The sequence below is a fragment of the Notothenia rossii genome, assembly GCF_949606895.1.
Source record: "Notothenia rossii genome assembly, chromosome: 6".
Classification (NCBI taxonomy): domain Eukaryota; kingdom Metazoa; phylum Chordata; class Actinopteri; order Perciformes; family Nototheniidae; genus Notothenia; species Notothenia rossii.
In genome coordinates, this window is record NC_136909.1 from 72509460 (window position 1) to 72536957 (window position 27498).

At 38.2% G+C, this 27498-nt stretch overlaps 3 protein-coding genes and 1 long non-coding RNA gene across 4 annotated transcripts; 2 read left to right on the forward strand and 2 right to left on the reverse strand.

The window, feature by feature from the left end:
* Positions 1-119: 119 nt before the first annotated feature.
* LOC307044643 (peroxisomal N(1)-acetyl-spermine/spermidine oxidase-like) lies at positions 120-5685 on the reverse strand (the record flags this gene model as incomplete). The annotated part of the gene is made up of 6 exons (XM_079689954.1): positions 120-292; positions 612-793; positions 960-1147; positions 1307-1407; positions 1656-1775; positions 5658-5685. The coding sequence occupies 6 exons, from the start codon at positions 5683-5685 to the stop codon at positions 120-122; spliced, it is 792 nt and encodes a 263-aa protein (XP_079546080.1).
* Positions 5393-26903, reverse strand: rassf4a (Ras association domain family member 4a). The gene is made up of 11 exons (XM_079689559.1): positions 26816-26903; positions 20833-20901; positions 20369-20444; positions 10679-10785; positions 10108-10187; positions 9310-9479; positions 8845-8946; positions 8713-8764; positions 8502-8623; positions 6381-6478; positions 5393-5944 (listed from the first exon to the last, which is right to left on the reverse strand). Exons 2-11 carry the CDS (start codon positions 20883-20885, stop codon positions 5881-5883), a joined length of 924 nt encoding a protein of 307 aa, XP_079545685.1. The 5' UTR covers positions 20886-20901; positions 26816-26903; the 3' UTR covers positions 5393-5880.
* LOC307044389 lies at positions 12275-13668 on the forward strand. The gene is made up of 2 exons (XR_013809632.1): positions 12275-12594; positions 12994-13668. It is a non-coding gene; the product is annotated as an uncharacterized lncRNA (long non-coding RNA).
* LOC307044388 (C-X-C motif chemokine 11-like) lies at positions 21481-23592 on the forward strand. Its single transcript, XM_079689560.1, has 4 exons — positions 21481-21712; positions 21882-22011; positions 22104-22187; positions 23022-23592. Exons 1-4 carry the CDS (start codon positions 21607-21609, stop codon positions 23152-23154), a joined length of 453 nt encoding a protein of 150 aa, XP_079545686.1. The 5' UTR covers positions 21481-21606; the 3' UTR covers positions 23155-23592.
* Positions 26904-27498: the final 595 nt, after the last annotated feature.

Consider the following 27498-nt stretch of genomic DNA (forward strand, 5'->3'; position numbering starts at 1 on the left):
GGGAAAGATCTGTGTCAGTCAAACCATTATGGCTTCATGCACACTTGTGAACAGGATTCATGCTGTATCCAGTTCTGTTTACACATCTGTGTTTGTTTGACTTGAGTGGTTTAGAGTTACTACTCATCTTCCCACACGAAATAGATGTTTTCACAGTCAGCATCCCACCACGGGGAATCAAACTCCACATATATTACATTGGTAGTTCCAAAACCTAGTCTCTCAACAGAGTGCAGTTTGTGTAGAGGGAGAGGAGGACTGAACAGGGTTGAATGGTGCGTCTTAAGATATCCTGATGAAAAAATAGAAAACCAGAACAAGTTAGATGAATGATGGTTGGTTAGTATATAGAATAAATTATGCCAAAGAATTGCTGATCTGCCGTAAAACAGCACTGGTTAATTCATTGTGATACAATTCTTTAATTTTGTTAGTTTTTTGTTTAAGCCAATAGATGACTGTTATTTTAACTGCATGCCTAACATAAATGATTATCGGCAATGTTACCCTCACTTCAAGTCTCTTTTTTGCACTGTGTCATGTCTGTAGATTTCCTGCTCTGAGATGCAAAATTGCAAACTGAGTTTGTGAATATACATCTTTAAATGTACCTAGAGGTACTGTGACAATGAGATGATCAGCAGCTATCTTCTTCTCATCATCACACTCGATCATCAAAGAGTTTTCTTCCTTCTCTGTGTTGTTCCAGTGGACACAGCGAACAGGCCGGTTGTAAGTCACCAAATCCCTGGGGAGCTCCGACATCAAGTTTTTGATTAAACCTTCATAGCCACTGCATGAAAAAGAAAAAGATATTAAGGTCAGGTGGACATGCACCTGTGTGCTGAGACAATCAGATAGTTAACAGACTGAATAGGTACTTTATGTGAATGCAGGAATTAATGGTTTATTTGAGTTTTATATTAATAGTTTTTGCACTTTATATGCAATGTACTAACCCAGGGAATGTGCAGTCGAGCCCAGGTAGAGTCGTGTACAGACCATAGGCCCCCAGGCCCACCTCATCCATACTGTGAGCCCCATTAAAACAGCACTCGACCTTCAACATGTTACTGATCACACACAGTTGCAGACATCTGGTAGCTGCATCTATATCTTTCCACTTCTCTACTGCTCGTTGTTCAGCCTGGGCCAGAAAACATGAAACAAAACAACTCTTTATTTTTAAACGTGTATATAAAGAATATAAAGAACATCTGAAATATTAAAGCCAATCTTGTCCTCATCCAGTGTTATTACTGTCACTGAGAGAAATGTACGTTTGAATGTATGAAATCTCCCACACAGGCCCAGGGTTCTCCTCCTTGACTCTCACATTTTGAACTTTCATCAGCTCATAAAACATCTCCTCTGCAGGATATACATCTTCAGCATTCAGCTTCCTACCTGAAAATTACACAACCAACAGAATACCAATAAGGGAGATGTCATCAGGTTACACTTGTACAAAAATTGTAAATAATCAATGACACAGCCATTAGCACCTTATAGCCTAGTTTTCTGCCACTTAATCCAGTCCCTGTGAATAGGCCTATTGATGTGTGTTATAAAGTTTGATTCAACTCTAAAGTACAGATTCTAACTATTTTGAACTATCTTAGTGTTAACAGTTTTTTTTTTTTTAACCTTCTGACGACCTGAACTGCTGAAGAAGTTGGAAGCTTGGTGGGGACTAACTTCAATGTCCATGCCCTGGTTCTCTGGGGTGAGGGTCTCTAGGTCCAGCAGTCCGTACTGACGGGCCAGACAAAACACTGGTGTTACGATTATTGTGTTATGTCACGTTTTGTATGTCTTGTTTTGGGTGTTTTGCTGTTCTCCCTGTCATGTTTTCCTCTTGGTATATTGTCTGGTCCTTTTCCCTGTGTTTTTCCTCCTGTCGTTAGTTTCCCTGGTGTGTCTGATTGTGTTCACCTGTGGCCCTTGTGTTTCTCCTCCCCTGCCCGGCTGTTTCTCATCTTGTGATTACCCCTCCCTGTATTTAGTCTTGTCTCTTCCTGTGTTCAGTGTTGGTTCGTCTTTTGTTTGTGACTGAGTTCACCGGTGAGTGGTCTGTTTTGTCCAAGTTATTATTTTATCCTTGAAATAAAGGCAATATCAGTGTAATCTGCATTTGGGTCCTGCTTGCTTCACCCACCGTAACAACTGGGTTCTCCTCAGTCGGTCCATGGATCCAGTATGCTCCTATCTTAACAATATTATCACCAGGGCCCAGGAGTTCAAAACTTTTAATCCCTATCTGATCAGATCAAGTTTGGATTTTGGGGAGTTCAAAACCAAAAAACAGGATTAGGATGACTTTGATATCCGATCAGATCAGGAAATCCAATCAAAGCTTTAATCTGGATAAAATCTTCAAAACGGGTAGTTCAAACCGACAACACAGGATTGGGATCAGTTTGATCCCAAAAAACTGGATTACCCTGATCCCACCAGAGGGGTGGATTTCCAGTGGATTACAAGAGCAAAATGTACTGTACAATTTATTTTAAAATATGTTTCAATTTAAATAAGATGGCAAGGTTTGTTAACTGAAATAATACACACTTTTTAGCCTTCATGGGAAATACATTTTATTTTTCCCATTTTTGCTCACGTTTGTGGTGGCCTATTTGTTTTTCAACCAAATGTTGATGACATAAATGTTGATGCTCATAAAAGTGTAACAGCAAAGATTGTCAATCAAAAATGTATGTCCACTAAATGGCGATCGGTAGGATTAAAGCACTGATATTCCGGATCTAGTCATCTTGAAAAATCGTAATCTGGATCAGGTTGATCCTATCCTGGATCACAAAAAATGGGATTTCAAAATCTAATCGGATCTGATTGAGATTAAAAGTTTTGAACTCCTGGGCCCTGGGCCCAGGAGTTCAAAACTGGTCAAAACAAGTCGGCCAGATTTTGTCCCTGGAGTTCAAAGCAATTCAGGATAGGATCAACCTGATCCAGATTACGATTTTTCAAAATGACTACATCCTGAATATCAGTGCTTTAATCCTACCGATCGCCATTTAGTGGACATGAAAAATAATACAAGGAAGACAAGAGACCACATTGCAGAGACATCTATAATGTTTAATTATATTTTTTTATTTGAAAGGTGATGACAGATGATGGACTTTTTTTTTGTTGAAGATATTTTTACTTTAATCTAAATTACATTTGTGATTGACAATCTTTGCTGTGATACTTTTATGAGCATAAACATTTATGTCATCAACATTTGGTTGAAAACAAAATAGGCCACCACAAACGTGAGCAAAAATGGAAAAAATGTAATGTATTTCCCATGAAGGCTAAAAATTGTGTATTATTTCAGTTAACAAACCTTGCCATCTTATTTAAATTGAAACATATTTTAAAATAAATTGTACAGTACATTTTGCTCTGGTAATCCACTGGAAATCCACCCCTCTGGTGGGATCAGGATAATCCAGTTTTTTGGGATCAAACTGATCCCAATCCTGTGTTGTCGGTTTGAACTACCCATTTTGAAGATTTGATCCAGATTAAAGCTTGGATTGGATTTCCTGATCTGATCGGATATGAAAGTGATCCTAATCCTGTTTTTTGGTTTTGAACTTCCCAAAATCCAGATCTGATCAGATAGGGATTCAAAGTTTTGAACTCCTGGGCCCCGCAGATAGAAAATGTTTGTGTGGGATCCAGGGGCGCCGCCAGGAATTTTGGGCCCCATGAAAAGATAATCACATTGGTTACCTAAACATTATTTTCTTAATGTTCTAAAAAAAAATGCGGCCCCTGTCAGTCACGGGCCCTTAGAATCGTCCTAACTTTTCACCCCCTTACTGCGCCCCTGGTGGGATCAAGAAATATAGGATTGTTATATATAGATATTAAAGTGTTATGTTTAAGCAGGAATACATTTTGTATACATTATTTATTGTATTTGTTACATTATGAGTAGATGCAGTTAGCTCTGTTCTGAGTAAATAACTTCTTTTTTTTTATTAGGTGAGGAAATGCTTGGATCTGTAAAATCTGTTTTAATATGGAATAACATGAAAGGTGTTTATTTTGTAATTAGTTATTTATGCTCCTTTCAGAATTCAGTCTTGCTCTGTTAAGGAAGTAAACAAATGAGTCCCTCTGGAGCGAACTTTGAGATTTTAGCTTTTGCAGAACATTTACATGCAAGAAAACCTATATTACACACTACAGGAAAGAGAAAAGCCCAACAAGGTTAATTGTGCTACCTTAAAACCCTTCTCCATCTGTTGGTTTAGGAATGATAGAACAAGGTGGCCGATGCACAAACAAAAGTTTTTTAATATAATATTTTCTTGAAAATCTTAGGGTTAGGTGAATACTATTACTAAAATAAATAAGGAAATGCACAGACTTCCTGTAGTTATTGCGATCCCTATTGTTCTGTTATTGCTATGCATTGAATATATGATATACCCCAAAAATGTAAAATCAATATCCAATAAAATGTTACTTTTTCAGGGTTCCTCAATAATAGAAAAAGGTGTGCCTTGAGGTAAATGGTTTGGATCCATTACTTAATCTGCAATTGGCTGCAAACAGATTGAAATCAACAAAGTTGTTTTATAATATCCATTAGAGCCTCTTCAGCAAACAACACCTGCAGAGGCTGATCACACCTTGGCAAATAGAACTGTAAACAATGTGATTCAACGTACGTACGTGTGTGTGTGTGTGTGTGTGTGTGTGTGTGTGTGTGTGTGTGTGTGTGTGTGTGTGTGTGTGTGTGTGTGTGTGTGTGTGTGTGTGTGTGTGTGTGAAAGAGAAAAAAACCTAACTCTATTGTTAATTTGATCTGCAATTCCTGGACTTATGACACCACATTGCATTAAAAAAAACAACCTAAGAAACATTGTAAGAGCATCTTCAAAAGTGAAAGGCCCATATTAAAAAAGGCCTATTATCCATTGATGCACTTTGTAGTAAGTAAGCACCACCAAGTAAAATTCCTCGTACGTGTGAACCTACCTGGTAATAAACCCGTTTCTGATTCTGAAATAAAAAATGCCAAAACTTAGCTTCTTATGTTGTATTACTCGGTGCTATTTGCAATTAATGGAAAAATGGTCAAGGTTGATTGAATCACAACGAACCTGCTGCTTGAGAAACTGTGGGAAAACGGAACAGCCCTCCTCTCTCAGGATACCCTTATTGTGTAATGTTGATAGGTTCACATATGCACACACAGACAAACTCACACACAGCTCATGGGAACTAGCTGGCAACGAGGGTCACTCAGAAGAACAATGCTGCTAATCTGTTCTCTAGTCACCGTGGAAGTACAGGAAATAATAAAGATGCTTTTTGGTTGTGGGAAAATTGAGCAGGGTATTGTTTGGTTCAAGGAGATACAACAACATTTATAGAGACAAAACTAAAAACTGATTTATTACATAGAAAAGTCAGAGGAAAACCTTACCAAAAACAGGTGGTATAAATATCCAAACTTGCAGTTAGAATTTTCATACAAAATAATTTAAGTCATAAAATATAAAGCAGTGATACACTTTGCAGCAAAAACATTAACAGATCCTACAAACTGTTGAAATATGTATTTCTAAAAGTAGAAGCACGTTGGTGTGTATGATATGGTTCTATTGCAGCCTTTACTTTTACCCTCTTACCTCTACATTCACTACAGTATTGGCACATTTTCCCAAAGGAATTCAACAATCATTAGTGTTCAAAACACACACACACACACACACACACACACACACACACACACACACACACACACACACACACACACACACACACACACACACACACACACACACACACACACACACACACACACACACACACACACACACACACATCCATCAGTGCCTGCAGAAAAGAAACTCATATTATGTCACTGGCTCTGCCTTCGAGCTGCAGTTGGATCATAGACTTCAGAGAGCTGTACCTGTAGGGGAGAAAACATGATAAAAGATGATCTCTGACACTTACAAACAGGCACTCAAATACATGTGAAATTAGTGATAAAACCATCCAAAATCATATTAATGTATTCCTCAGTTAAACAGGCAATACTTGTCTGTATGATCAATTCATTGTTCTTTTGGTCTTTTTTAATAGAATGTTATGAGAAAAACAACAATATAAAAAAATCACTAAGCTTGTCTTTAACAATGACAGTTACAATGAGTGTGTGTGTGTGTGTGTGGTAAGATATAACTTTGTGTGTGAAGGTTTTGTTTTGATTTTGAACTGCCGGCTTTGAGTCACATATATTTGCTTCACTTAATGAAATAGACAAGTGATTAAAGAAGGCTTTGTCTGGATCCAAACATGTTTTGCAACTCTGTAATGTGAAAACTGTAAAGTAGAGACTTGCTTACTTTCTGGTCAGCTTGTTTATCTCACGTTCCTCTTCCTCTTTAAGTTTCACTACAAAGCTGTCTAAAACAGGAATCTCGAATTTAATATATTGGGCCACCTGGGGAGAGAAAGATACATAAGACATATATCACCACCATCTCGTGAGCTAAACATGTTTATACAGTATTTACAAGGCAAAGGAATTCCAGGGAAAACTGTTAAAAGCGTGTTCTGTGTTTCATCCAAAGAAACATTAGATCAGGGGTCGGCAACCTTTTTGATATGAAGTGCCATTTAAAAAAAAATGTGTTATCAGCGTGCCAACGATCGAGAATTATCAACGGGGAGGGGGTATCAGCAGGAGGGCGGGGGAGCCTCGCTGCGGGGAAGCAGTGTGTGGACCTGTCAGCGCAACTTACATGATGCCAAATTTAACAAACACATTTAAATAATTGGTTTAAACGGCATAATAATAAGGACGATCGTCCGTTCTGTGATTCTCCAGAGCACACATGCTATTATATTAGGGTCATGCAGAGTGAGATGAGATCACTGTCCCTTTAAGAGAGAGAGAGAGAGAGAGAGGGGTGTGGCTTGTGCATGTGTGTTTGTGGATGGTAGAGCGACAGTGAGAGAACCTATGGAGAGAACGTGTGTATGTTTCTGGAAGTGAAACGAGGAAGCAGAAAAACAGAGGTCTGTGATGTATTTTGTGAAACAGAAGAACAGCTAAATAAATGCAACGTCCTCCCAAGAAGAGCTCGCCTCTCTCCAGTCATTTACGCTAAAGTGGGGTATTGAACCTGAAGCTTGTTGCTTCTGCCCTCCTCGACTACGGTCTGGGAGCCGACAGGAAAGTTCAACACACAGATGGTCAGTCCGCCCCTTTGTAGCATATTATTTCGATGAGAGATGACACCGTTGATCATCGCATCTTAAAGCAGAGGCTGGTCAGTATTGGCATATCCAGCCAGTGGGGTGGTTTGTGAACTACCTCTCTGAAAGGTCCCAATGTGTTCACTTTGATGGGCTGTCTTCTGAGTGGTTAAACATTGCTAATGGTGTTCCTCAAGGTTCTGTTTTAGGTCCACTTTTATTCTCCATATATATCAGTTAGGTGAAAATGTGAATGAAGCTACTTTACATTTTTATGCGGACGATACCGTGATGTACTGTGCAGGTCCCTCCATTAAGGAGGCTGGTGTTAAATTACAGGCTGTTTTTAACATTATTCAGACTCAGCTCTCTGAGCTTAAGCTTCTTTTAAATGTTTATAAAAACAAAGGTAATGCTATTTTCAAAAGCTAAAAAGACACCAGAGCCTGTTTTAGATATTGTTACTATGTAAGGACAAGTACTTGAAGTGGTTACCTGTTTTAAATACCTTGGTATCTGGCTTGATGATTGTAGTCTACTTTTAAAATTCATGTCAATAACCTGCTTAAAAAGCTTAGGGTTAGACTAGGTTTCTTTTTCAGAAACAAGTCCTGTTTCTCGCTTGAGGCCAGGAAAAGGCAGTCACTGTGACCTGGGTGTCCAGGTGTCTTTCAGCAAGGAACCAACCCCAAACTGCTACGGTTTTTCTAAAAGCCAAGGACAGCTCTCTGCATATGAAAAAGTAGGGCCATAATTTCAAGTCACGCAGAGCGGGTGGGGGTCACATGATTTGTAAACGACCAAGGCCTATTTTATAGATGAATGGGTTTCGATAGCAGAACACTTTTTAATCTGACCATATATTGTTCACTGTATATCATGAATATTTCTAAACCTGGGCAAATTAAAACAAAACAATGGCTAGGCATAGATGTACAGTACGTGAGTTGAATGAACTCCCTCTTTACATTTTTAGTTAGGAGTCGAAACGTTTGAAAGTTATTCCAATCCAATTCCTAATCCAGGAGAGTTCCCAGCAACTTGTTTTATTTATCACCGAGTGTAATCACAACAGACAGTCGGTCCATTTAGTTTATTGTTACAACAGTTTCGAAACAGGATATCTTTATTCAGCTTGCTAAATTTAACCCAACTGTCTATTTTTGGTCCCTTTGTGTCATTGTGTTTATGTTGATTACTACATCAAAAAAATAAAAGAAACACGATGAGGGAACAGAGTGTGGTGGCAGGAGGCCCAGACTCACATCATATGTGACTTCCTCTCCCAGGTCGGCCTCTGTGATCAAGATCTTGGAGATTTTCTCACAGGGTCCATAAAGCACACGAGTCACCAGCGGGTATTCACCTTCCCTCAGTCGGGTCTTTTCTACAAGGATATACGAAGAAAACAAATGAACACAAACACAACTAAAACCATTATTATCTGATAAATCCACAATAAAATTAATTACTTACCACCAGACTCGTGCACCAAATAAAGTACAAACTCTTCAGATTTATTCTCCACCTTAAAAAATAGAGACATATATTTTATTTCTGGTTTTACTGTTACGCCACTTGAGATGCAACTATTGTCTCACTGCTTACCCTAAACTTGTGTAGCAGCAAGTTGAGGACTTGTCCAGTCGTCATGGAGCTGTTCACTCGTACGTTAGTAACAGAACCGAAGGCCGGAGTAAATACAGATGTCTGAAAGCAAGAGAGAAACACATGTAGAAATAACTGAGAGGGCTCAAAGTATTAGGTACTTTGCTTCATGGACACTTGAGAAGCGATTTCTGGACATTAACACCTTGGAGCTTTTGAACATTGGTCTGTTCCTGGAAACTATCTGTTCCAGGAAACTGTTCAATAAAAACACTGTCTTCAGGAGAAACTGATGAAGGAACACAGTGTGACCTTGTATTATGTAGCACATTAATGAGATCAGCCCACAGCAGGCTATTGTGGCCCTCAGCACTACAGGCACACCCACACAGGAAGCTTCCGCCCTTCTGCAGCTGGAGATGTGTTAACAGCGGGATACATTAATGTGTGTTCTATTTATTGTACCTTGTGGTTATAGAAGTGTCCGTTGATTGAGAATCTGTGTGTGCGCAAGCGCTGCAAATCTCTGGCAGTGTGTGTCCTTGACCTCCTCTGAACCCGCATGAAGGAAGCATCACTCCTAGTCCTCAGCAGCTGAGGAGAATCCTCCTCATCCGGACCACATGTGTCTCCACCTCAGGGCAAACAAAAACATGCCTCTTTTAACACATGCATTGAACACAAGTTCTGCCATGGTTTTAACACAGACGTCATTGTTAAGCCCATCAATTGTCTTTAGCATTAAATAAATAATAAATAATAAATTTCCCTTTAAACATATAAATAACAAATACTCTTGCTCTCAAATTAAGATCTGGAGTATGTTAGTAATATAACAATATATGATTTCAAATGAGTTTTGAAGGTTATTTATTTCTATTAGTATTTGAAATCCTCTAAAACAGATTAAACATTTCAATTTTACACTGTTTACTGGAAAGGAAATGTATATTAAAAACTAAAAATGTCTTCAGTTGTTTAGCTATGATTAAGAAAGACTATGGCACACAACTTAACTTGTCAAAGTCAGATCCATGACTAATGGCCTAGCGTTGGTTGTCTATAGTGTTATTGATAGTCTGATGTAGGTGGCATCTCAGGCTAATCTGTGCTCCACCTGTGAGCCAAACTTTCCAATGGAAATTATAACTAAGTATCCATGGTGCTTTAATCTGTCTCAGCATGTGATTGTAATCTATGTTGATCAGTTAAGTATGTAAATGTGCAAGTGTGTAAAAGGTATTGCACAGGTTTGTTACTCACCTGCTGGCTCAGGTTCCGTACCCAGTGAGTTGTTGTTAGACTCTTCTGAGAGCTGCTTTGCCCCAGCAGATCTATCGTTTCTGTAGAAAGAGGAACAATGTGTATATTGTTTGTCAGAAATATGAAAAGTTTGATACCACTTGTGTGCATATAAAATATGAAACTACAGCTGGCAGACAGTTCGACTGTAAATGTGGAGAAAGTGTTCCTGGTACCAGTCTTAATGCTAAACCTTCTTAGCTAAATGCAAAGGTAATTTTCCTTTTTTGTAAAACGTCTTCCAAATTGAAGATCATTTTAATCAAGATGAATCTGTCCTCTTTTACTTGATACATTCGTAAATAGTTTTGCCCAAAAACGACAAAGAAAATATGCATTCAAGTTTTACTTCATTTATGACATGCTAAATTCGAAATATTTTCACTTTATTATCATAAATGACGGCTAAACTAGGGGGAAACATTGTTAGCTTTGGACAAAAATAATGCAGAATTTGCCCTTTATTTACTATTTTGTTTTATTTATTGATAATTGTATTTAGATGCTATGGGTCTGCTCCGAGTGGTCATACCGGTTGAGACGAAATCTTTCATTGTCGTCGTACATCTGAAGTCTGATTGGTCGGCGCAGACCCCAGTAGATGTTCAGCAACCCTTCCAGGATGAGCTCTCCATCTTCCTACACACAGACACACACACAACAGTGATCATCACAACTCGTGCTCAGAGAGGATATCCTGCTGGCCGCCTGCCACAAAAGCTCCATGTCAGTTGTACGTGCAGGAGCGCTCACAGCTTGGTGACCCCTGTCATCTTGGAAAAAGACCGTCAGGTTTGACCCACCTTTTTTTACATTGTACAAGGGTGAAGTCACGTCCGAAAAGGCAGCAATAAGGAGAACAAAGACGAGACTGTTTTGGGTCACGTACACATTTTGATCTCACAGAAGTGAAAGTCTAGAGATAGAAGAAAATGGTCCCATGATGAGTACGGAGATAAAACAGTGCAATTAACATTTTTTTCAGTTGGCTTTTCATTGTAAAAAGAAAAGGGTCTCTAGCATGTTGAAGTGAATCGAGAAGCCTGAAGTTTATTGTTACATAACTGAACTATTAAATAAAATATGATATCCCTACTGTGACTGTATAATCACAAACTTGATCAGCTTCCTTTCCTTCCAATAGCCTGTTATTCATAATATCCCAAGAATACAATGCAGCTCTTTAACTCGATTTATTTGTATGGGAAATTCAATAAATCAATTTGTCAAAGAAATACAAACACCACATTAAAACTGAATCTTATTTGATCAGCTGATTCTCTGCCAGTTTAAGGTTTGTGGTTATCCTGCTGCAATTCTGCTTAAATTCCAAGTAATTTAATGTTAATTCCTTGTGAACACATACTGGACATTTATACTTATTGTAAGTCGCTTTGGATAAAAGCGTCAGCTAAATGCAATGTAATGTTATATCAGGGAAAACGGTTTGCTTTTCATTTCATTCAGATTATTTTGAAATAATTTATTACTTATAAGTAAATCATAATCATTGTAAACACTTTGTATTAAGCATCATTCTGTATTGACATATATTAGTGTCTATACAGTTTATGATTTAATGGTTGAAATTGTGAGAGTGAGTTTGGGAAATAAGAAGTCCTTAAATACAACAATTTAGCCTCACTCAGCTCATGACAACGATGATCGAAGACATGGTGTGGTTCTTTACAACTTGACTGTCAAAAGTCCATAAAATGCAACACAAATGTTCCTAAGTAGTTGTGTGTTAAACTTCTTCTGTATTTTGTATTCCAGTCATCTTGCAGCATGTCACTATGAACACATGAAAGCAGTTTGCATGAAGATCTCAGACAGCTTTTTATCAAATATATTTGTAATGGTGCTTAACTAAATCTTCAAGATGGGCCTCTAAATGTAGGAATGTCCTGTTAATAGAACATTACACAGTTTAATTAGCATGGATAACTTGTGGCTGACAGTTACTTTTGACTGTAATATCATAAAAAATGGTGGGAGCAATAGAAGCTTGTCAGTAAGAAATATACAGATTGCTTATAAAGAAGAATACTGGAGATAGTCAGGTGTTCACCATTTTTAGATGGCTTAACATTTTATTACTGAAATTAAAAAGAGAGGTACCGTGGGTTTTTTGAGGCGAGACAAAATGCTCCCTGGGCTTCATTGTTTCTGGAATATAAACATTGAGAGCAGCTGCACCACTGGACCTCTCTGACCTGCATCGCCAGTTTCCTGAACAGGCATGGACACACCCTCCCAAACACACACAAGCCCACAGAGATGCGAGTAAGGTCAGCAGATCTATTTTTGGAAGTAGCGACTCATCGCTCTGCTTCAGAGTGCCTCTATAAAGCCCGGATACACACTCTGCTCCAGTCATACTCAACTGAGCGGACTACATCACTCTGCTTCACTCTGCATGTCCACTCCACAACTCAAGCAACAAAGGTGAGAGTGCTTCTTCTTCTTGTGTTCTTAATTAACACTTGTTATAGACGACTTACAATTTATCCATGTGTTCAAGTTGATTTAAAAGTAATATTTACAAACCAGACAGAAGAATAAAAACGTATGAAATTAATAGAGTTAAATGTTTTGACCACAAATTAAATTCTTACGAAAACAAGGAATGAAGGGCATCTACAGCATATAAAATGTTAAATTATGTGAATCTAAAAGACTAAAAGAAAAAAAAGTGTATAATGAAAATGAATATAATTAAAGAGTTTTTTCTTAACAACCACAATTTAAAATCACTATCTAAATGTTTTTTTAATTAAATAAACAGTTTATGTATTTGGACTTTTCATATGGTCTAACTGTTTCATTTCCCCTCCCCCGATGCAGCATGAAACGCACATGGCTGTTGCTTTCCTTGCCTCTCTTACCCACAATTACTGAGACCCTGGAGGACTTGCCTGTCCACCCCTCCTCCTCACAGCCTGCCCAGAGCTCAGCGTCTCTGGACGACTACATGACGAGCATCCAGGCTCTTGCCCGATCTGAAGAGGCCCCGAGCTGCGGCCCTGTCAGACTCCAGAGGGCCCCCAGGCTGCGGCCGTTCTCTAAGGCTCAGATGAAGCTTTCTGTCTCAGCCTCACTTCCTCTCGGCTCTCCCCGCTCACTAAGGACTTCCAGACTTTGCAATCTGAGTCTCAACACCACAGAGGATTTCTCTCTTATGAGGGGCAGAGAAAAAGACTGCAGGGGCAAAGATCCAGTAGACTGGCTGTTTGGACAGATAAGGACTTGAAGGGAGACAAGGTTGTTGTTGTTGTTGTTGTGGAAAAGCCCAAAAGCACTTGTTGGAATATATCATAATCAAACAACGTTGGAGAACCTGCTCTGTTTATGAAGATCAAAACAGCGCAATGGCTGATGGGACTTATTATGATGAACAAAGACAGAATCACCAAATGGCTCCAGAGAGAAGACTTTATTTATTTATACGCACTGAGGACTGAAGTCTACATGTTTACATTTTTTTAAGATATAGTTTGTAATAAAATACTAAAATACTCATGAAGATGTTTTTTTCTTTGCGGTTTTTTGAAGTTACTTTAAAGAGCTGAATATCGTTACATTTCAATCACTTTGATAGAGCTGAAGTCATTTTTTTAATGAATGACACAGAAGATGATTTGTGACATCTTTAAAAACGGTCTAACCCTACAATATTTCCATTTTATACTATTTCCATTTTTATACTATACTATTTTATTTGGGTACTTGAAGCAAATGTTTCTCTTCTTACATTTACTAAACATAATAATAACCTTAGATACTAGGGATCTTCAGATTCAAATGCATAAAACAAAATGTAGGCTTCAAATAAAACAATATTTTATCATAGATAAGATAATATTATATATATATATATATATATATATATATATATATATATATATATATATATATATATATATATATAAACACCATAATGAGTACTTTCACTTTTGGCAGTGTATATTCTGATGCTATTATTTGTGTAATTTTATTTAATGTAAAGAAATGTAAAAAAATAAATAATATATGGCTTTAACTTACTTTTCTTACAGAGTCCTTTTGAAAATACTGAGGTTTTGCAACTTTTACTAAGGTTAAAGGTCTGAGTATTTATTATCAGTTGCCTGTGCATCACATGGCAATGGCATGGTGATAATATCCAATCAAATGTAACATAATATTACGCTAGGGGCCATTTTAAGAATTAGGCTAGTTTTTGAAATTCAATACAGTTTATATAAAATGTAAAAGATACATATATGAATGGAACAAAGGTGTTGAGTATTTTCGTGTAGTTGTGTTACTTGGACTTGATAAAGAATCTGAGAAACTACTGCCTCACAGGTTTAAGGAAATAATGCTGCCATCTAGTGGTAATCAATGGCACTACAGTGTGTGCATTTTAAACGAAAAAGTACTTAACACAGCCACAACGGGGAGCTGCAGCACAAACTGATATTAATATGTGGTTCTCACAGCAGACAAGCACAGACAGACACACACATACACTATTGAGCCAAGTGTTGCCAAGATCAGAATGAAATATTTGGACTACACCACATTATAATTTTGTAACTTAAAAAACATTCCCTTAATCAGAAGAGAAAGGTTTACAGCCTTTTGGGCCAACTCCATAATTCAATATTGGATCCAAGACTGGTGCTGAGCAGTGAAAGTATAACACAGCTCCGGGGCTCAGTATCAACTATGAAATCAACTAATAAAGTTTGACTCTTCATGTTAGAGCTTGTTTTCCTCAACAATTCAGTTTAGTTTGTTGTGTATGTCGCTCAGCTTCCAAGTCAAACCACCTGACAACATGAACAATACAGACCAGCTGACTCCACCTGCAGAACATGACTTCATCTTAAAACAACACTTTCACACAGAGCCTGTGCGTCACTCTGGATAGTTGATATAAATGAAAAAAAAAAACTCAGACATGTCAGGTATATATGATCACAGTCTGCATGGTAAACATGCTGAGTGTCTACAGCTGGTTTTCGTCTAAACTCATTCACACTGTATTCTAGCAATCCACATTAGGAGTTTCCAAATGTTTGTCATTTTTCCAACCAAAGAATGTAAGCGCTGAGAAATGTGTTGTTCCTTATATCCACAACATGTCTAATGAGTCAGTTATGAGTAACATTTGGCCCCACTCCATCATTACATGACATGACATGTTACTTGTTAGATGCTTTTATCCAAAGCGACTTACATACTCAATACTGTGGCCAATCCCCAAAGGAGCAATTTGGGGTGAAGTGTCTTGCCCGGGGACACAACGACATGCTGACTGTAGTGGGTTTTGAACCTATGCTCCTTTGATCCGAACACCAACGCTCTATCCACTGCGCTACACGCCTCCATCAGCTCTAACAACGACACATACTGGATAAATCATCACAACAAGAAATTTGTCACTTTAACACAGTGGCGTTTTCTCCTGGAAACCAAGGGAAGCCAGGCTTTCCCTGTTTTTTCGGATTGTAGTTATAATTTTAATAAATAAATAAAAACATTTCGTTTAGTTTCGGAAATTCTTTGTTCTGTGTTGCTGCCGGCCCGTCTCTCCCACATTCTCATTGAGTATTTTACAAAGAGTGAAACAGCGCCCCTCTAGATGTTATGGTGAAACAGTAGATTGCACTCTCTATTGCGAGAGGAGGCCAGCCGAAATGTGCTTCCCTTGGTGAAAAAAAATGTAGGGATTGACCAATCAGAGGCGGCTGGCTTCCCTTGCCTCACAATCCAATCAAATCGCATCAATTTAGTGGTGCAGTGACGCGTCCCAAAAAGCGGAAGTAAGCTGCGCCCGGTTTCCCTCGACAAAAAGCAATGGGATTTCTCCATAGGATTTTGGAAAATAGCTCGAGAAAAGGTCAGTGGAAAACGAACCTGTTAGTTAAATGCACGTTTTGTTCAGTCGGATAATATCCACATGTCTACCCTACTTTTATAATTTTCGAATCATAAATCTAATCGATAGAAGATAGATAGCGTCACTGCACCACTCTCACCGCCATTAGAAAGTAGCAAGCAACTGAAGCAAGTGCAATTATGGAGGGTGGAGATTTGGAGTATTTAATCAAAAATAATTGTACTAAACTTCCGCTGCAGCAGCAACAACAAATACAATCTGATGACAGGCCAATGCCCAAACTGGAGCTGTGTACAGCGAGGAACAAAGGAGCGAACCGGTGTTACAGTATAAGTTGAGTCATGACAACTGGCGACATTCTATTATTTTCGTCATAGGAATCCGGGGCGTGTACATTGAGGACCCATTGTTGACTTACCAGGAAAGAAACATCGTTTGTCGTTTACGTTCATCTTTTGCTATATCTGCCTTCCTAAGATCACTTTGCTGCACATTCAGTACTCGTATGTGAGGTTGTGGGTGAGAGTCCGATATCGTGACGCTTACAGGGAGGTATCGAACATTACAAAGTAGGTGACTGTGTGGATGCCTGTTCAAAACATTGCAAACTTCAATAAATCATTTAAATTATATATTTGTTTCCGACTTTCATTTGTTCATCGTTCTTAATGTGATGTATAGTAGCTTTGATAGCTGTCCATACCTTCAGACAGCCTAAAAGTAAAACACAAGTTGTTTATTCACAGCCCGAACGCTCATCGAGATGACTGGATCAGTCATGACAACTTGTGATCAGCTCCGATTAAATTGTGATATCAATTCTGTAGCTAACCTCCAGGGAGCACGTTTATTTTATGAAATACCTGTATCCCTCTCATCACAACAAGACTCTACACTGTGCAGGAAAAACAATTACATACATGAAAATAACCTTGATGCATGGGAATTAAACACACAAACTATCTTCCGTGGCTATACTGATATGTCACAGTAACGGTAAACCACAGAAAAGTAAGTCCAGCGGGGCACAAGTTGAATACATATAATACGGTAGTTCTATTATGCCTTTAAGCCTATACGTTTAACCCATAAGAACCCCGACCCATTTCTACTTTTGGGGAAATTAAGGGGAACGTCATTTAGACTAAATAGACACATTTCTGACAAGTAACCTCCCTAGTGTCAAATATCTGGGCTTTAATGGTAAAGTAACTCTTATTTATAACTTAATTAACAAGGATGATGTTTTGGTTTGCATTTGTTTGAACATACTATGAATTGAAGAATAAAGCATATGTTAACTAAATATAATTGAATCAGCTAAATTAACTGACCAGACCATAATCATATTTCTAATTGTGCATATATGTCACTCCGGGTTTACTGTGAATGTTTAGGGTTAAAGTCCCGGTGTGACACCATGTGTCACAGCAATATTTATGGCATTTGTTTCATATAAATTTCATCAAGAAATGTTTCCACAACAGGTTAAATGTAATCAGAATCAGAATACCTTTATTCGTCCCACAGAGGGGACATTTACATTTGTTCCAGCAGAAAAGAGCCGAAGACAGCTTAAAGTTTAACAAATGACATGTCATGTAAGCATTTTTATTCTTAAATGGCTTGAATATTAACTTTAGCAACAAAAAACCTTTCCAAATCTAGCTAGTTCTGTCACATGTTTTAGCCTGACACATGGACATCTTGGACATGTTGTTATGGGAAGACAAAAGCAAATGACAAGGACCATGACCCCAGACTGTTCAGTGTGTGTCACTTTGGGACTTCATGAGATAAAAAAGGCTAAAGCTGTATAAGGAACTTTCCAGAACATTTAAATTTCATGTGACACCCGTGTCTAAGCAATTCTGTCTGCCTTCCGTGTTTCTGTTGTTATTTACTTCCTCTCTGCCTTCTTCTGATGATTTATCTGTTAGTTTGTGTGTTTAATTCCCATGCATCAAGGTTATTTTCATGTATGTCATTGTTTTTCCTGCACAGTGTAGAGTCTTGTTGTGATGAGAGGGATACAGGTATTTCATAAAATAAACGTGCTCCCTGGAGGTTAGCTACAGAATTGATATCACAATTTAATCGGAGCTGATCACAAGTTGTCATGACTGATCCAGTCATCTCGATGAGCGTTCGGGCTGTGAATAAAAAACTTGTGTTTTACTTTTAGGCTGTGTGAAGGTATGGACAGCTATCAAAGCTACTATACATCACATTAAGAACGATGAACAAATGAAAGTCGGAAACAAATATATAATTTAAATGATTTATTGAAGTTTGCAATGTTTTGAACAGGCATCCACACAGTCACCTACTTTGTAATGTTTGATACCTCCCTGTAAGCGTCACGATATCGGACTCTCACCCACAACCTCACATACGAGTACTGAATGTGCAGCAAAGTGATCTTAGGAAGGCAGATATAGCAAAAGATGAACGTAAACGACAAACGATGTTTCTTTCCTGGTAAGTCAACAATGGGTCCTCAATGTACACGCCCCGGATTCCTATGACGAAAATAATAGAATGTCGCCAGTTGTCATGACTCAACTTATACTGTAACACCGGACGTAAAACGTTAAAGGTCTCCTGATTTAGTTTGTGAATGAATGCTTATTAGAGTTTCGGCTGGAGAGTGCGTGCGGACCTGTCGGTCAGATAACAAGCGTGTGTAAATCCTGCATCTGTATGATACAATGTGTGTAAGATGGTACCGGGCGCTGTAATCACTCATCTGGTTACGTTATTACATTGACCACCACACCCCCCCCCACCCCAAAAGAAAGGACGTATTATTGGCTTCCCCTAATTTTTTCCCCACGCCACGCTACTGCTTTAACAATGTACATTTCGCAGCGCTTTGATTTTGATTATATCACACTACTAGCACTGATTTGTTAACATCTTCTATCGACAGCTACCGAACGGACTTGTGGTGAGTTCAATAATTAATTTCATGCCTCTTACAAACGTACACACTATAGAATAAAAATAAAACAGACTAATTAAGGTATAACTTCTTAATTCCTCAGGATCCTATTTCATATCGCACAGATGATTTATTAAATTTGTATTGTTTGCAGTTGACTTAAATGCATGTTTAACTTTGCCAGCAAACTGAGCTTTTCAGTCAAACTTAACTTCAGATGCTGTCTTCAAACAAATGACACAAAAATACATTGCTTAAGTCATCACATTTTTCACATTATGATTTAAGGTTGAGCGTTCCTGTTCCTGCTGAGGGGTTCTGTGTAAAATACGTGGGAATTGTTCAAATCAGGCAACATAATCAAAATAATGAGACTGAAAGGTGCCTTGGACAGCCTGCGTTTTAACACAGGAAGCAATATGCTGTATAATGCAGAATCAGCTATTTCACTGCAGTAGCCTCTTTTTTTACAGCTAATATATATTGAAGTAAGTCTGGACTCAATTCCTTATTGAAGCCACATTTTTTTGGTTGAATTAGTAGCCTGCATTTGACCACATGTAATGACTCGTACAAATCGCGCATTAAAGCTTCTTATAATAAGTTACAGAGGTCAAAGTCATTTTCTATAATAGTATTTAGTTTTTATTTAACATCTTATTAATGATCAATAAACAACTGTTTTTCAATTTCAAAATTATGTTAAAATTGTGAGATCATTGGTCCCTCTATTATACATATGTTATATGTTCACATGTTATGGAGGCGACTGTGGGGGGATTCCCAGAATGAGACAATATAGAGAGTCTGACCGGTGGTACGAAAAAGAGAGACGGATCACCACATGACGCCCCTAACCCTACACCCCCCCCCCCTCCACCACACACACACACTCTCTCTCTCTTTCTCAAAACCAGCTGGAGAACAATGGGGAACTCCCGACCAAAAAACCCATAGAATATCAAACAAATAACCAAACACACCACACGACAGCCAAACGTTTACTGTGGAAATACTCTGCTGAGCAGTTAGTGTATATGAATGAAATCTGAGACTCCCTCCTTGCATTCCCATTTTCACTTTTAGGTAAAAGGGTGTTTTTTGTTTGCTTTGTCAGCCGTTTGGCATGTTGGAAAAGATCCCGGGATGAAGGTCTGATGAGAACTGCTGCCAGATTGCCAGCTTATGTGGTCTCAGGTTATTCGTTCTCATTATCTGCCTGAAAATCAAAGTGCTGGTTAAACCGGTTCCAGTTTTGCTTTGTGTTTGACCCATTTTACAGTACCGTATGTCCTGCAATCCAGCATGCCCAAACATACCACAAAGCAACCGTCAAAAACTCTGTTTGCTTTTTTATTTTCTGCCAACACTGTCAGAGGTTGTCTTACCTCGCGGGTCCGCAGTTGGAAATTCTTTCCTTCATGGTAACAGTTGTAGGTCCTAAGCAGTGACAATATGTGCGACCTGGAAATTAACATAAGAACACAAAGGGTTTATTGATTGAAAATATTCAAGTCATACCATGTAAACTGCAAACACTTATTTTCCAAATGTTCCCTGATGCTTTTGAAAATGAAAAAGAGGACAGACAATCACACATAATATACACAAAAAACAATAAGCCAAAAAAATAAATAAAAAATTAGACAAATAAAATCATCAGGAATTAACTTCAACACCCCGTCCTATGTATATTTCTCTGCAATCCATTATGTCCTAAAATGATTCACAAAACAAATAAAAATAACTAAAAGCCTTCACACAATGCGGGCAGTGGTGATATTTTGATCACCCTTATGGTTAAACTGTCTTTTAGTCATTACATTGCAGCAGGTGGAGTAAAGGGACTTACTTTGGTATCAGTTTCTCTTCACTGAGCTTCACGTAGATCTGACGCTCAACCATTGTGACCAGAGTCCAGCTGTGGCAGAACAAGAGAAAAACATTAACAATGACCTGATTTACATCACATATTAATAGGAATAACTCCTATACGTTAATTAGATGTAATACAATGATTTGTGCATTTATCATAAGAATTATCACTCAACTATCCTTTTATTACTCTAATCAGACAGCGATAAATGATTGTTTAGTTTATTGTGTAGTTTTGATCCATATCAAGGGTTGGAAGTTTTTAGGCACAAGTAGCTCTGTAGGTGAAATGAGGCTCATGCAGTTAAAATAAATCACATGGTGCTGTTGACACAAAGCCAACAGAGTAACATGTTGTGGCAAAGCTCATCAAAATCTGTAAAACACGGTGACTTCTTTCTCATTTTAAGGTAACTCCTACTAATGTGGTTAGCTTCTTAAACAGTTAACATTATGAGGAAGCACTACTCATTTGTGGCAAGGTTGAAAAATAAATTAAATAAAAGTCTGCAACAAAAGGTTTTTTTCAATAAATAGGAAGCACAGTAAATACACAAGTATATATACGCATATATTAATCACTGTGTCCTTCAGGAGTTCAAGCTTTTTCGGACAAGACAGAGGAATGTGTCCCTGATCCCTGCATCCTAATTCCTGTGTCCTGCTATCTCATGCCATGGGGAATTTTTCATGGTTTGGAAAGCCCAGTTCTGCGTATGTGGGGGGAGGAGCAAGGGTATAAAAGAGCCACATGTGGCTCAGGGGGATCAGTGCAGCACTCGTATCCAGCATGAAGCTTTATCTTCCTTCAGCCTGTCAGCTTGCCTTCCTGAGCCTCTGCTGTGTACTGATCACAGGTAAGAACCATTTATGCTTATATTAGTGTATTCTCTCATATTATCTGGATACAGTGAACGTTTAAGAGTGTCGCTTCATTTGGACAGATCTGTCTGAGCATGAACTTAATCCCTGCTCATGTTGCACTGCTTGGAGTTAACCTATAATCCTGTTACTGTGTCTGTGCAGTGAGAGAGTCAGACAGCACGTATGTCCCGGGCAGATGTATGTGTCCGCAGGCCCAACCAGGTGTCAGAGGGAAACTGAAAGAACTCACAGTTTACCAGAAAAGCCCCAGCTGCGACAAAGTCACAGTAATGTGAGTATGCCAGATCCTGCAGAGACACAGATTCATGGACACAGATGATTGAATATGAGGAGTTAATGTGTTGGTTTACATGTGTTTTACAGAGTGGTCGTGAAGAGTAACAATCGAGCAGTGTGTTTGAGTCCAGGATCACCGATGGGCAAACAGCTGATTCGCTGCTGGGATAGGTGAGAGGCTTTATCAGTGAAACCTAACTTTTAGTAAATAGGACACACGCTCACTACTATGGGTTCTAAAAACATGGCCTCAATCATTGTTTTAGAAAGGGATACTACAGCTTTGTCAACCCTCAGCCAAGAGTAACATGTCATATTTCAACTGAGTTTCCTTTACACAGAACAACACCATTATACAATATATATATTACACACCAGATGGAGGACATTTAAGCTGTGCATCCCAACTGGCTGTAAAGGGGTTCCACCCGTCTTCAGGCCAACAGTATCTTATTTGCTGCCAATCCGGTTCTTGTCGTAACGCGGCACCCATTCAAGGAGTTTGTTAATCTTTCCTACACATGTTTTGCAACTTTAGACATAAAAGTTAGTGCCTTTTAAAACATTTTCTACAAAAAACTGATTTACTTTATTTTTTCTCTTTTCTAGAGTTAATAATGTCCTTTTATAGAAGCTTATATCATGTCAGAATTAACATTTGTTGTGTTTAGTTTATTGTTTAGTTTATATCCATATCAAGGGTTGGAAGTTTGTTGGCAAAAGTAGCTCTATAGGTGAAATGAGGCACATGCAGTTAAAAGAAATCACATGGTGCTGTTGACACAAAGCCAACAGAGTAACATGTTGTGGCAAAGCTCATCTAAGTCTGTAAAACACGGTGTCTTCTTTCTCATTTTAAGGTAACTCCTACTAATGTGGTTAGGTTCTTAAACAGTTAACATAATTAATTAACATTATATCGAAAGATTGAAATGTCCTATACAGGAGTGTCATGTACAGCCCTTCCTCCAGGCTAAAGTTAGTTCTCCTGTGTGTCTTTTCTAGGAGTCATAAGCTGGGTCGTGATGTGAGGCTGTGCCTGAAGAGGAGGAGGAGGAGGGTGGGGAGAGGAGGTCAGCTACAGCGACAGAGGAGCAGGACCCAGAGCAGGAATGCCTCATCCTCAATCCCCCGATAGTCAATCAGCCTGACAAGTTGTCCAAAGTTACTGAGCGGAAAGATACGTCTAGATGCTGTTTCTTGCCACACGGTTGACTCCAGGTCACAAGGCCGTTAAAAAACCACAGCACGCAATCACTTTTCTTTTTAAAAGTCACGCAGCTAAGACACCGAGCTCCCCTAAACTGTTGTCCGAGCTATAAATCAAACTCTCTTTGTATGCTAGCCACAGGGGGCTTTTTTCTGTGGAATGGTGTCACTTTAAAAACTGAGCCCTGGAGGCTTGTCTTAAATGTTAACAGTTTTAGCTTTAAAATGCTGTTAACATATCGTTATGCAGTTCTGTGTATGCAGCTGGAAAAAACTAACTGAGAAGTTTTTGTTGGTTATTTATTTTTATATGAATAAGATAATTGTTTTAAATTGTGTTTTTTTAAATAAATATATCAGAATAACAGTTTGGGCTTGTTGTGGTATTTTCTTTTTAAAACTCAATGATGGAAAAGAGGATTACTTCCTTGCCAGGATATGAGAGGTCATCCAACCCTCAGCCACAGCTTTAGTTAATAAACCACAGGATGTGAGTCAGCAGCCGGCACAACACAAACATCTCACTTTAAACATCTGAAGGGTATACCAGGAGCTGAAATGTAAATGCAGTTATCTCTTTCTATGGCACTGTACAGAAGTGATTGCAAATAAGACATTTGCTGGAGGTGTTTTGAAATACAATACACCATCAATTGTGCAGTTTAATACTTTCACAGTCTAATATAGGTGTTGCACAACTGGTTGGGGTGAGGAGTGGTGAGAGTTTTTTATTATGGCTTATAAACATGCTTTATATCAGCTCTCGGATTTATTGTAGATCATGTGATATGATAGACACAAAACACCCACACACACACAAACAAATAATATTTTCACCTGCTTTTGCAATGCGCCCACATCATTTGGGGTAGTGGGAAGTTAAATACTAAGGCGTGTACAAACCTGTTCTTTTTCTTAGCTAAAACACCTATTGGCATTGTTATGAGCTCTTTCAACATGATATGAGAAGTTAGCTATTAACTGATGCTTGACTACACAAGGTGGTAAAATGGAAAGTGAAAGTCAATTGCTCAACAAGGCGGCCTTTGTCCCTTGTCTGGCTGAGTAATTTAGGGGATTTTTCATATTAAGTATGACAAACTATGCAAGCAGTTAGAAGAGTTTGTAATAACATTTAGTGATCCGTGAAAGTTAGAAATGACACTGATTGAGAGGATCTGTTTACAGATGGCAAGATAACAGTCTTGTTACTGGATGGCATGTGGCCAAAATGCAAATCCAAAGAGAAGTACTTTACAATGCATACAGGATTTCTTTTTTTCCATTCATTCATTTGATAGCTGTAATTACTTAATTGACTGAGATGTTGACTCATCAAATCTAGACCACTGATCCGTTCATTTGCATTTGCTGCATAGTACCATATTAAACTTTCAACAGCCAATCAATAATGAATAATGAACTAACCTTTATATCAGCCAAATACAACACTTATTCTACAACAATGAGAAGAGTTAGGAGCTAAGAAAGAGTTTTAACCAAATTCATTAACTCCTTCACTTTAGATTTGTATTTTCTGATACACACCACACACAACTTCCCGTAACTGAAAGGCAAGCGCAAAATTGAAAGTACAAACCATTTAATATGCTGCTGGAAATTATTAATTTCAAACTTTTATGGTAGTGTGATTTTATCTTATCACAGTGTATTGGTGTTGTAATGAATACATGTGGTATATGAATTAAAAGTTAAATGCCTCCAAGGTAACATGATTTTGAATGTTTGTATTTACATTGTAATTCTCAGCTTTGGTCTAACGACTGTGCGTTTTATCTTGACGGAATTATTGAAAATTGGAAAGAGTCTGATTTCTATAAAAGTAGAGGGAAATAAAATGTCATATCTAAAAAGTCAAAATGTATCTTCTATCGTCTTTAACAGGTTGCCATGAACTGACAAAAACAGTTTACATTTAAAAACAGTCTCATGCATGAAAGTTCCTTGAACTCAAAACAGTTTTTTGAATAAATACACAGCATCTAAGATACCTAGCACTGTACCAACACAAGTGATGTTGGTGCTATGAGGCCATCTAGTGTCTAAAGCTTCAAGTACACTGAACTTCATCCTGATTTAGAAAATATGTGGCAGCATTGCTCCATCTCGCTTAGTGATGGAAGAGACACTGTTTAGTTTAACTTCAACATTGACACCACCTGCAGGAAATGAGCTGAAGTGGACAGTTTGTTTCAAATGTGTTGACTGTTTATTTAAAGGGCCATTGACTGGCTATTCTTTCTGAGAAGATCCATTGAGTTGCAGACCATGATTTGGTAACAACATAAAGAAGAGATGTTAATCAGTTAAAGTATTGATGTGTGACTTTGATATGCTTCATTCCCAACAACTATGACTTACACATTCATAATAAATGTAACCTGATTGATTGAACAATCAAAAAAATCATTGAATTGATATGTTAGTTACCATTCTAGATGTTTCTAAATAATTAGCTGATGTACACACGAAGGAGTCTTTTGCATTTAGTGCAGCTGAAACAGACGTTTCTTAGACAAAAATGGAAGAGAAAAAATGCTTGCATGAGCAGCAATCGTCACCACAAAACCCAGGAAACAGACAGTACTGTCTGTATGGGAAGTGATCCCTGGGAGAGGAGGTGCAGATTCAGCTAAACACCCTGCACTCTTTTACTCTGTCACAATACTTCTCTTTTTATTTTCAGGCTGCTTTTGATTCAAATCATATTAATGGACATATCTAAAAGTAGCCTGGTTATGTTAATTACTGAGCAAAGGCAGCCCTCCTCACCCCCTTTAATAACCTTTGCCCTCCTCCACTCTCATCCCCTGAATCTGCTGACAAAGTAGGTGCATAATGGGATGGTCAGTCTATATCTTATACATATTTATACACAATAATGGGTTTTTAAATATTCCATTACTTTAAGGATTCTAGTCTGTCACCATTATTATGAATTATTCAGCCAGTGCACATGGCTGCACAGGAGATGGACCAAGATTAAGAGCAGTGGAAGGAAAACACATTATTTTGTGATGCTCAGATTTTGGTGAATTTATAATCCCTTTCTTCTCCTCTTCTTTTGTGTGCTAAATTACGCATTCTTCCCTCGGTGGACAAAGGAGCTTCAGTGCAGGTCCGCTAATTGGTTTGATCATCGCTATATTCGTATCCAATTATCGCACATATGGCAGCTGTGTCCGGAGACAGCTCCAAAAGACGCATAATCATTTCCACAAACGTCTAAATGTAAAGACAAACACAGCTGTGGAGAGAAAATAGAAAAACACTGGCTGAAGATGTATCTATTTCTATTGCAGCTATTACTGCAAATAAACGTGTAGTTTCGTTGATACAGATAAAGGCTGATGCATTTTAAAGTTGTTCATGTCTCTACTGCTTTGATATCATAAACTGCATAAACTGAAAAGTACACCGTTAGTAACCTGCATCCAACTTCAGGACATCTCTTGTCTTCATGGCTTCATGTTTCAGGGTTAAAGCGCATTAACGTAGCCTAAGTTATATCCCCACATAATCTTTTTGTGTAAAAATATCCAGCAGTTGAGATCAGTATGGTTCCTTACCATAGAAGACAGCGTCCTCCTCTTCCGTATATCCACCAGCGATGTATCCCGTGTAACGTTGGTTATCAGTCTTCATGCCTTCTGGTCGTGCGGCATCCAGAGCGAAAAGATCAAACTGACAACACAATTGTCCAATAGAAAAATGGCTCTCATAAAGCTCAGCCAATCAGCGTTGAGCTTGGGCGGGGCTAACAGAGTCAGGGTCGCTTATCTCCCTTCAAGGTGCCTCTGAGACTTTACCTCAACCTCATCAGCCCCAACCATCAGATTAAATATGGTTTATTTACACTTGCGTATACTTTACTGGAAAACTCAGGTTAGATGTTACATAAAATGTGCTTTTCTTTGCAAAAAGACACATACAGCTTGATATTTTGAATATAGCATTTCCTTATTATGGTCACTGTTGACAGTATAGCAAGCGTTTTGAGTAAATATCCACCTCTAGTGTTTTTGAAACATTACTTTTTTAATTAAATGTAAAGGTTATTTACTTGGATAGAGGCGAATGATTGATCTTGCATTATTTTCTTAATATTTTTTTTCATTTAGCATCTTTACCTTTTCTGTCTTGTAAATATATATTATGTGAATGTTGTCTGACAGAATTAAATGAAAGGCATTACATTACCAAACAATATAAAATAACCAGTTTTCTTCATTCTATTTTCTGCCTGTACATT